General features: G+C 36.4%; 1 protein-coding gene and 1 pseudogene across 1 annotated transcript; one reads left to right on the top strand and one right to left on the bottom strand.

The window, feature by feature from the left end:
• Positions 1-540: 540 nt before the first annotated feature.
• Positions 541-969, top strand: LOC145114002 (secreted RxLR effector protein 161 pseudogene; annotated as a pseudogene).
• Positions 970-1,881: 912 nt separating this feature from the next.
• On the bottom strand, positions 1,882-3,374 carry LOC145114001 (uncharacterized). The gene is made up of 3 exons (XM_079050027.1): positions 2,904-3,374; positions 2,559-2,745; positions 1,882-2,408 (listed from the first exon to the last, which is right to left on the bottom strand). Exons 1-3 carry the CDS (start codon positions 3,372-3,374, stop codon positions 1,882-1,884), a joined length of 1,185 nt encoding a protein of 394 aa, XP_078906153.1.
• Between the last annotated feature and the right edge of the window lie 9,121 nt (positions 3,375-12,495).

Raw genomic sequence — 12,495 nt, 5'->3', positions numbered from 1 at the left:
AAACCATCCGATTTCTTATAGCCTTAGCTAGCTGCTACTCATGGGTGGGAGCTTCACCACTTAGATGTTAAAACGACATTCTTACATGGAGAATTAAAGGAAACCATTTACATATCGCAACCGGAAGGCTATATAAAGAAAGGCAACGAGAATAAAGTATATCGCCTTACAAAAGCACTATATGGTCTAAGACAAGCACCTCGAGCATGGAACACGAAGCTTGACGGGATTTTGAAGAGTATGAAATTTCAAAAGTGCATGAAAGAACCATCGGTGTACAGGAAAAGTGAAGGATCTAACTTGCTAATTTTAGCAATTTATGTTGATGATTTATTTGTCACAGGTACAAATTTGAGCATGATCAAGAGGCTAAAATTAGAGATGTCCAAGAACATTGAGATGTCGGATCTTGGAATATTGACGTATTACCTTGGCATTGAAGTTAAGCAAGAGGAAGCAGGGATTACTAAGCAAGAAGCATATGCTCAACGCATTCTAAAAGAAGCCGGTTTACATGATTGAAATCCTACCCACATTCCAATGGAACCGGGAAATAAATTGTCGAAGGCCAAAGATAAACCTGAAATCGACCCGACACAATATCGGAAGGTGGTAGGATGTCTTAGATATCTCTTGCAAACAAGACCCGATATGGCATATGCGGTTGGAGTTGTTAGCCGATACATGCAAAGTCCAAGAGAATCACATGGTGGTGCAATCAAACACATTCTAAGGTACTTACGAGGAACAACGGGATACATAATCAAGTACGAGAGGATGGGACAAAGGCGACTTATTGGTTATAGTGATAGTAGTCACAATGTTGACCCGGATGACGGAAAAAGCACAACCGGTCACATTTTCTACTACGGGTCATCTCCAATTACATGGTGTTCGCAAAAGCAAGATATCGTTGCTTTATCATCTTGCGAGGCGGAATTCATGGCGGCCACGACGACTGCATGTTAAACAATATGGCTTCAAGATTTGCTTAGAGAAATCATGAATAAGGCGCAAGAGAAAGTGGTTCTTAGAGCTGATAACAAGTCGGCTATCGAACTAACGAAGAATCCCGTTTTTCATGGAAGGAGTAAACACATTCACACGAGGTTTCACTTTATTCCTAATTGTGTTGAAAACAATCAGGTGGAGGTGGAATACATTATCAGTGAAGAACAAAGGGCGGATATTCTTACAAAACCACTAGCTCGAACCAAGCTCAAGGAAATGCGAAGCTTGATCGGGATCGAAGAAGTCTCTAAAAGGACTTAGAGATTCGGGGGTGATTGTTGGAATCCTAAGTCATGTAGGACTTGGAGTCCAAGTAAACTTGAAGCTTAAGCAAGTTGGTTTAAGTTTCCTAATCTTATTCTACAAGTTGGTAGTTTTGGAATATATATATATATATATATATATATATATATATATATATATATATATATATATATATATATATATATATATATATATATATATATACCGAGGCATGGAACTATGCAGAAAACAATATTGAGTTTTTAGAGTTATATTTTCTCAATAAAATTGGAGAGTTATTCCACTTTGTTTTGTGCTATTTGATTTGATATTTTTCCTACTTCTATTCGAAATCCAAAAATAGGAAACATGACGAATATCATCAAATAACTCATCTTTTCTAGGCTTTACCTTTCCGAAAACGATTTTGTTGCGAAAACTCCAAATACACCAAAAAGCAACATCAATGACCGCTTCAAACTTCAACTTGGACTTCTGATCAATCTTTAACACGTCAGCCCAAGACAAAATCGAAGCCACGGTTAGATTAGGAGGGGTAATTAGATTCCACCAAGTTGCAATCATACTCCAAATCGACTTTAAAACGCTACACGAAGAGAAAATATGTTATGTAGACTCCCCAACATACGAACATAAAGGGCAAAGAAATGAATCTAAATAAATCCCTTTATCTCTAAGATTTAATCTTGTAGGAAATTTATCCCGCTCAATTCTCCAAATAAGGACATTTACTTTTATTGGGATCAAATGATTCCATCTGGTAGCAATAGGAGAGCCAATCAACAAGCAAGAATCAATGAATTTCCTAGTAGAAGAGACCGAAAAATCACCATGAAGCTCTAAATCCCACACAAATCTATCAGGAACCTCCATGAAGACATACTTATGAATTAAAGAGCACAACGCACTCCATTGAGATTTCGGAGCTCCCACTCTTGGTAATCTACCAAATGCAGCTAAAAGCTTCTCTGGCGAATTCCTATCAGCAATACACGCTGTTGATGAAGAATCAAGCACAAAGACGTGCGGAAAAAGATCTTTTAGCAAGCCTAAACTTGTCCAATAATCTAGCCAAAAACTAGTAGCTAGCCCATTGCTCACTTTTTTAACATAATAATCATCAAGATTAAAACCTTTCATTTTCAAATAATGAATGCATTTACTCATATTCACCCGGGGATTAAACGCCCCAAATCAATTAGATCCAACCACATCCCATGTTATAGAAAAATGTAAACTATACACCACCTTAGCCCACAAAGAATCCAAGAATTATAAAAAACACCACTTCCACCGGTAAAGTAAAGCTCTATCAAAAGCAACCAAGCTGCTAATCCCTAACCCTCCTGATTCATTAGAGTTAAGAACGTGATTCCAAGAGATCCAATGTATTTTCTTTTCACCAATGTCTGCACCCCAAAAAAATCCGGCACGTAACACTTCAAGAACTTTAAGAACCGAATAAGGGACCTTACAAATAGACATTGGATATATGTGCATACTGCCCATCAAGAACATAAGTAAAGTCAAACGACCGTCAATGGAAAGAAGTTTAGCTTTCGAAGAAGAATATTTCCGCACAAATTTGTCAATTAGAAAATTCTAGGATGCCATCTTATTCATATTACCTCCAACTGGTATAAAAAAGGCAAACGGATAGCACTACACCCTATCATTCCAACAACCATTTGAACGCAATCAAAATCCACTCCAATCCCTGATAACTTACTTTTAGATAAGTAAAATTTTAGACCAGAAGCAAGCTGAAAGGCTGAAAGCATACTCATAGTTTTTCTAGCGTTATCCACCTCCAAATCACATAAAAGGATAGCATCATCAGTGTATAAAATATGAGAAATTTCCAATTCAGAATTTCCAATCGAAACTCTTTTGAAAATTCGAGATCTGCTAGCTTCATACAAACCTAAATGAAAACCTTCCATAGCCATAACAAAAAGAATAGGAGATAGAGGGTCTCCCTGCCTAAGACCTCGTTGAACTTGAAATTCCTCAGTAGGGGTCCCGTTCACAAGAATTGAAGCTCTAGAGGAAATCAACGTCGCTTTAACCCAATCACACCAAACTTCAGTGAAACCCATCTTATTCATGACTTGAAAAAGAAAATCCCAGGAAAGGGAATCATATGCTTTCTCAAAGTTCACTTTGAAAACCATAAGATTTTTTCTTGCAACACTTATAATACGCAATAATATCACTTAATATCAAATGACCATCAAGAATCTGATGACCTTTAATAAAAGCAGATTGTTCCTTACTTACTATCGAATCAATAACCATAGCCAAATGATTTGCAAGTAATTTACCAATGATTTTATATTGACATCGTATAAGACTTATAGGCCTAAAATCAACAATAAATTTGGGATCATTCAGGTTTGGGATCAAAGCTATAAATGAAGAATTAGAACCTATAAGAATATTCCTATTCTTCTTAAAACACCAAACCAAGTTACAAACATCATCTTTTATAAGATATTTATTAAAGAACAATCTTTGATATTTATTAAAGAAAAATCCTTGAGATAGTCATAATATTTTAAGCTAGTTTACGGTTTAATCTTAATTTTTATTTTTTGAACAGGAAAAGTCCCGATTATTTTATATTTTGCCCAAATTAGTGAAACAGTCGTTATGTTTTTTCAACATAAAATGAAAGATTATGATATAAAAATAGATAATCGGAATTTTTTTGTTCAAAAAATAAATGTTGGGATTAAACCTTAACTTGACCAAAAATATTGGGACTTAATCGAAGATTTCCCTTTATTAAAATGACCGTATTTGGCCGATTTGCACTGAAAATCCACCAATCTTCTTCTACTAGAAAATAACCATGCAACTATGTGAAGTAACATGGAAAATTATTGATTAATTGTACGGGTTGTAAACGAGCCAAGACGAGCTTGAGCCTGATCAACCTCGAGTTCGGCTCGTCTAAATGTTTTGGGGCTTTTAGTTCAGGTCATTTATTATGGTATCGAACTCGAGATCAGCTCGTGAAGAATTATATGTGTTTGGGCTCGGCTCATATGTGGTATAATTTAATTTCAAAAGATGATGTTTACTAAATATTTATTTATTTTAATATATAAAAATAAAAATAAAATTTTATATTATATATAGGCTCGCGATCCTAATCGAGCTTAATAACACAAACTTGAGCTCGAGCTCATTTAATAAACAAGTCTAATATTAAATTCGACCTCAACTTGGACTCTTTTAAAATCGATATCAAGTCGAGCGTTTAACGAGTTGATACCAAATAGCTCACATGTAGCTTGACTCTTTTGCATCCATAATTCAATGGTTCATAAGGTTAGCTTATTATGGTCTCGCAAACATATTTTACGTGTAATCAATTTTAGAATTTAGCTCGCAAACGAACTCGCCAAATACTTGTGAGAAAAATTACTTTTATATTTCGACACAATTTCATGAGAACAAACAAACAATATAATACACCATCTATTGCCGAAGAATGTGATCCTTTAGGAAACAATGTATGTGGTTATTTAGCACACATGATGGACTTCAACTAAATTGTCAAGCCTAACTTTAATTTTGCATATATTTTACATCTTTTAAATTTAGTTGAGTAAATAAAATCTTGTAAGTTTTGTATTGCTTTTAATTTATTTGCAAAGAAGGTAAAGAAAGAACTTAAAAAGATCCCCAATGTTGGGTATTTTGCAGTCATTTAACTAATTGTACATAAGTTATTAATGATGCATGAGAAGACAAAAAAATAGTTTATGTTAGAAAATAAAGGAATCATAATAACAATATATATAACTCGGATAGATTCAAGGATTGTGTTTCCAAACACTTTCCAAAATTTGTAAATCGTCCTTATTGTCCAGGCTACACGGATTGAGAAGTGAGATAATCCAAGAGCAAAAAGATAATCCAAGAGCAAAACCAATTCGAATTACAGGCCTAATTCGAATTGTAAAACACAAAATACCTTTGCTTGATGTGTCGTTTTGAGAGACATAAAGATTGAATGATCTATTTTCATTTGTATATGTTCCAACTGAATTTTGGAACTTCAATCAACTTTATATATCAATAGAAAATCGGTTGAAGTTTGGTTTACGGGGGTTACATCCGTTTGTGGCGCCAAAAAGATGGTTGAAATATGGTTATTTAGACATAACCGAATCTAACATCATCATGAGTTAGGGGCTCTGCCCCTTGGACCCTGCTAGGGGCGCTTCCCCTAGACCCCGCCAAGCGCAAAGGGCTCTTACCCTTGGAACCCTATACCCAAAGGAGCTGCCCTCGGACCCCCGTATACCTGAGTTCACATTAGACTTTTTGAGTGTGCACCCCACACCTCCAATCTCAGAAAGCAAACAAAACTCAACTTGTCTCACTAGCAATATTAACTACACTAAAATATGTTGATAACACTAAAATCACTAACATTCCTTCCCCATTTTAGTGTAATCCTTCATTAACCAAAAACAAGCACAAAAACAAACTCATGCATAAATGAAAATATCTTGAAGATTGAATTTCCGCATTATTACAATACATATTTCAAATACCCGAGAATTAGGGTGTCCTAAGGATTGAAGCCTTCAACTCATTTTAGTAACTGAAGATATCATACACATAAGTTAAACACAATATCTAATGTTTCATACTTGACACTATTACAACCATGTCTCCCTATCCATTCATAAGTGTATAAAAAGCCTAGCCCAAGCTTCTTCAAGCGACAATACTTCGCACTCTGATAGGTAGCCCTTCTATATCATGCACCTGTTAATGCACTTTTTCAAAAGAACTATTATGAACTTAATCAACCTACTATAACTATACATGTTATAATCACATACCTTGGGATGTAGTAAAATAAATGTGTTCCAATTTCCATAAGCAAGCTTTCCATATTGAATTCAACTTCTAACATTGTATTAGAAAGGAATTGGGTATCTCACCCATAGATATATCAAGTGGGCCTTAAACACATCCCTATAACTGTAACGCCCACGGATTCGAGCTAGTCAATTTAGAGATAATAAGCGTTAAAAATGACTTTTAATAGAAGATTATTTAGGACAAATAAACTTAACATAAGTTATAGTATATGTGATAAGGATTCCGTACATATAAAGAACGCTAAAATCCGACTTCATATGAAGAAGTTATGCTTATTCGAAGTTTCGCGAATAAAATGGCACATGTCTGCGTATCATAAAAAGTGAATTTTTGATAAATTACTTTTTAGCCTAAGTGATCTAAACAAAATCCATAGTAGTCATTAAACCGAGAGCATTCATATAGAGGACGTCCAAAGCTGACTTCGTAAGGGGAAGTTATGATTTTTCGAAGTTTTAGCGCAACAATATACGACTTAGAAACCGAAGTAGAGATCGGTTGATTGTTAGAAAAACATTCTTAACGAGAGTTGAAGATCTCTCCCATATGATTTCGCCGATATAAAGATAGTCGAGAACGGATATTGTATGAGAGAGTTATGAATTTTTAACGGACTTTAACAGTCTAAGCATGTTAAAAATATAACTTCAAAAATAAAGTAAAAGTTAGCTGACGGTGTCTAAACGAAAGTTGTAGATCTCGTCGAGAGCTTTACGGAGATATAAATAACGCCAAAAACGTAGCTCATATGAAGAAGTTACATCATTTTGTAAATCTAGAAAATCGCACGCGATGATGTGGCACGTTCTGGAGGCGACACGTGGCATGGTCAACGGCCGAACTTTGCATGAGACTTGGTGACGTGGCACCATGAAAATCCAACACGTGGATCAACGACATGCCAAAACATGGCATGTTCTAGAAAGGGGTGAGGTGGACCAGGGATTCATCGACACGTGGCAAGCAAGCATTGGAGCCAGCAGGCCAAGATGTGAGGCGCGCATATTGGCCCTACTCACCGTGCACCTGCTTATTGCCTATTTATAGTTCCAAATTCATGGCTCATTCCTCACAATTCAACTCCAAACCTCTCTAACTTTTCTTCTATTCTTATGTCTGATTTTTGTGAGGTTCCTTAGGGTATTTAGTAAGGTTTTGAGGGGTCGAGGTGTCCAAAAAGTAGAGCTTTCGGTTTCAGAGTCCTGCCGTGCATTTTCTCGATTTTTCGCTAAAACCTATGTAAGTTAAGCTACACTCTTTTGTTTTTAGTGTAACTTATATTTATAGTCATATGTCGTTATTATGAACCTATGCATAAGACTTATCAGTAATTCCAAGTCATTATATTGATTGATCTACTTAGGGGAGAGGTGTCTAAAATGGTCACGTTGGCTTGGTTGTTGGATTTCAGAAAAACTATTATGCCGAAATGATCCTGCCTCCCAACTGTCATGCCTGACTGATCCTTATTTGATAGATCTTTATGTATACAATGGGATTAGTGATGAATCTAAACTACTATTAGTAACCAGGATCATTAAACTAAGATTATGTATTAATCATACTTAGGTCACGTTAAGGAAACATCTAAGGTGTTAGGCAAAACTCTACCCAGATCACCAGTCACCCACCTAAGTCAAGTGAGTGCATAGTTACTTTTAGGTTACACATAGATATAAAGTATATATTAAATGTTATATGTGCTTGCTATCTGTGTACTTGATATTTGTGCTATAATATGATTTGATTTTATATAAATTACTTTATCGTATTCACATTGGGTAGTAAAAGTTTTAGGGAATAAAATAAAGTAATGGTGAGAGGCCACACATTATACTACCGGGACCAGTCATCTAATAGAGTATAGATGATGACCACTAACTATTCTAGGTAGTCTGATGGAACACCGGTTGGGGTGTTAATGATCATACTTTTCAGGGAAAAGAAAAGATGAACATTCGGGTACTCTATTCCTCTTCAGGATTGCCTTATTAACATATATTGCTACGGAACCCCCATAGTAATATTATATACTCACAGAGATCCTTTAGGATAGGTCCATCACGATCATCATCTTAGGATCAGGGAGTGAGAAGAATGGGAATGTGTAATTGGGTTAATTGTGTAAAATAAAATATACAACTATATATTTGTGGGTTGAAAATCCTATGTGCTCACCAGGTTCCCCAACCTGACCCACTCAGTTTCTATGTATCACTGTTAATGGATTGAAGGTACACTATGTTGAGAGATTCAAGGAGTTCTAGGCCATTAGTATAATTATTGTAAGGTCTGTAAAGTTTATGCTTATGTTTTGTATCAGTTATGACATCCCAAGTTTTAATAAATCAATGAAAAACATTTTCTTCAAAAAATACTTTTACGGAACCAAATTCTGCATTTATAAATAAACTCTATTTCAAATAAATCATAAACAAAAAGTTGAAATGGCCTTAAAATTGGGGATGTCATAATAACTGACTTCTTTACCAAGTCTCTAGCTAACCCCTTCATCAAGTGATCAACTAAGTTTTGTTGAGATCAAACAAACTCAATATAAATGATACCATTAGTAATGAGCTCACATACCATGTTGTGCCTAACACCTAAAGATGGCATCACTATCACAATGTATAGAAATAGGTGATATAGGATTTGGCCACAAAGGAATTTCATAAATCAAATTCCTCAACGATTATGCTTACTTTCCAGCAGCTGCAAAGGCTACAAATTCAGATTCCATTGTTGAATTTGGGATGCATGTTTGTTTCTTAAAAGCCCGTGAAATGATACCTCCACCAAGAAGAAACACCCAACCACTTGTAGAAGAGCGGTACTCAATGTTGGTAATCCAAATAGCATCTGAATATCCTTAAATGACTAAAGGAAACCCTACATAAGTCAAGCCAAAGTTCATGGGTTTCTTAAGATACTTCAACACCCTCCTTACTACTTACCAATGATGAGAACCAAGATTGCTAGTAAACCTACTTAGCTTTCCTACAACAAATGCAATATCAGGCCTTGTGTTGATCATAACATACATCAAACACCCAATGACCTTTGAATATTCTAGTTGTGAAACTGCTTCACAGTATTTGGCACAAGTTTCATACTTGGATCAAAATGAGTACTCACAAGAGAACAATCTAAACAATTAAACTTCTTAAGCACTTTCTCAATGTAATGAGACTGTGAAATTGAGATTCCTTGATTCTCACATTTGATTCTTATTCCAAGAATCACTTATGCCTCCCCCATATCCTTCATAGAGAACTGATATGATAAAAACTCTTTGGTCAAGTCAACTTACCCTTGATCAGTGCCAAAGATCAACATATCATCTACATACAAGCATGTGATCATTCCTTTACCAAACTCATCAAATTTAATATATATATATATATATATATATATATATATATACACACACACACACACACTTTTGTGATTGATTCAACCTGAAACCATGTGACAAAACAACATCATCAAACTTTTGATGCCACTATTTTGGTACTTGTTTCAACCCATACAACAATTTAACCAACTTACACACTTTATGCTCATTTCCAGGCATAATAAACCATCAAGTTGTTTCATATATGTCCTCCTCCAAATCACAATTCAAGAATGTTATATTAACATCCATTTAGTAAATGACTAGATTATGAATTGCTACTAAGGTAATTAATAATCTAATGGTAGATATACAAGCAACTGGAGCACATGTATGAAAGTAGTTAGTGAAAGGTCTTTGTCTAAAGCCTTGAATAACCAATAAAGCTTTAAACTTGTCAATTGATCCATTAATTTTCATCTTCCTTTTGAATATCCACTTGCAACCCAAAGGTTTGCATCCAGAAGGTAGATCATACAACACCCAAGTATTATTTACCATAGTAGAATCCATCTCATAATTTATTTCTTCTTTCCAGAAAGCAACATCTTGAGATTTCATTGCTTCATCAAATGTTTTAGGATCTTCTTCAACATTAAAACAATACGAATAATTATTTGCAATTTCATCTCTAGAACCCTCAACTAGGTAAAGCTAAAAATCATTACCAAATGATTTACCTTTCCTTTTTCTTTTGCTTAAGCTAAGGTGATTCATTCTAATTAGGTACAACTTCCTTAGTAGCTCCACTGGAACTAGGAACCAGATCCTTAGGTCTAGATATGGATGAAAAACGATTTAATCAAATATTACATCTTTAGATTCTATAACTGTATTAACTGAAACATATGCATTGGGTTCCATAATATAAAACCTATAGGCCTTGGAATGCTCAGCATATCCAATGAAGATACAATCAATCCATCTTTCACCCAAAGTCTTCATTTTTGGTTCAATCAGCCTTATAACAGCCCGACAACCTAAAACTTTAAGATATCCTAAGTTTGGTTTCTTTTTGTACCAAAGTTCATAGGGATTTATTGTTGGATTAGGTGTCTAAGATAATAACTAAATTTTTAACACCCAAAAATTCAAACCAATTTAAACTTTTAAAAACATTTCAAACCATTAAAAATCATTACAACTTTGTTTTCAAAATGTATAATATCAGAGTTTTCCCAGAAACATAGACAAAACATGAGGAGATGTACGATCACGCCTTCGCCTTGCCGCGATCCCCTGATGTACCTGAAACAATAAACTAAAACTGTAAGCCCGAGAGCGTAGTGAGTTCCCCCAAAATACCGATACACATACAGTCCATATAAAAATATCATAACAAGCTGAAAAACATGTAATGGGTCCCCAGCTTTACAGACTGGATTACCCATGAGCCCACAGTACGAGTCTCCCTTTAGCCCGTAACTGGAATGCTCCCGAGCCCACAGTACGAGTCTCCCTTTAGCCCGTAACTGGAATGCTCCCGAGCCCACAGTCAAAGTCATCAGTCCATGTTGACTCGACTCGTCGAGTGCAGTTCACCGACTCGTCGAGTCCTTCCTGAACTCGAGAAGTCGTGAAATCCTTGATTGGCTCGTCGAGTTCCCCTTTAACTCGCCGAGTTCATACGTGTCCAAGAATTGAGAGAAACCCTAGACGACTCGCCGAGTTCAAGGCAATCTTCAACGGACTCGCCGAGTTTGTTCACCAACTCGACGAGTTCACGACCATCTTCATATGACTCGCCGAGTTGACTATGCAACTCGCCGAGTCCTTGCAGACCTTCATCCATGCAGACACTTTTTAAACCATGCCAAGGTTCCAGATTACAGATCCAAGCTTCTAAGGCATGTTTAACACATAAAGTTGCAAACTTTACACACATGCAAGGCCCTAAAGGCTCTAATTACCAATATAAGCTTCTAATGGAGCTTTACACCATAGAAGAATCTCATCCTTGCAAAAGCTGGAAACTTTATGGACTTAGGACTCAAAAGAGGTTCAGATCTGAAGTTTCAACTTCTGATCTAGCTCTCATACCAAAATCCCTTCATGAATAACTAAAGAAAGCCCTAGTTTTCACATATGAATGATTCTAGAAGAAAAAGAGGTTAAGGTAACAGTTGGTTACCTCCAAAGCGTGCCCAAACTGAAGTAGACTCTGGATCCACACGGAAATCTTGATGCTAGCCTCTTGATCTACAAGTCTCCTTCACAAAAGTCACTCCCCAAAGCTCCAAAACACTCTCCAAGCTCTCACTCACAACAATTAGGGTTTCTGGGTCTCAAGAGGGTGATAGAGGACAGTGGGAGGCGCTAATGGTCCAATATATAGGGTGTAAAAACCCTGAAAATTAGGGTTTTCACTGCCATCTCCTACTCGTCGAGTCCCATGCCGACTCGACGAGTCACTCATTAATTGACGTGTCCTGGCCCACTGCTACTCGACGAGTCATAGCGCCAACTCGTCGAGTAGACCTTCAACGTGAAGTCTAAAAGGAAAAATATTAATAATACCCGACGGTTGGGATAATCATTACAACTTTGTTTTCAAAATGTATAATATCAGAGTTTCCCCAGAAACATAGACAAAACATAAGGAGCTGTACGATCACGCCTTCGCCTTGCCGCGATCCCCTGATGTACCTGAAACAATAAACTGAAACTGTAAGCCCGAGAGCTTAGTGAGTTCCCCCAAAATACCGATACACATACAGTCCATATAAACATATCATAACAAGCTAAAAAACATGTAATGGGTCCCCAGCTTTACAGACTGGATTACCCATGAGCCCACAGTACGAGTCTCCCTTTAGCCCGTAACTGGAATGCTCCCGAGCCCACAGTACGAATCTCCCTTTAGCCCGTAACTGGAATGCTCCCGAGCCCACAGTACGAGTCTCCCTTTAGCCCGT

The sequence above is a fragment of the Lactuca virosa genome, chromosome 5, assembly GCF_052849685.1.
Source record: "Lactuca virosa cultivar CGN04683 chromosome 5, Lactuca_virosa_CGN04683_v6, whole genome shotgun sequence".
Classification (NCBI taxonomy): Eukaryota; Viridiplantae; Streptophyta; class Magnoliopsida; order Asterales; family Asteraceae; genus Lactuca; species Lactuca virosa.
This window is presented reverse-complemented; position numbering and strand designations above follow the sequence as displayed.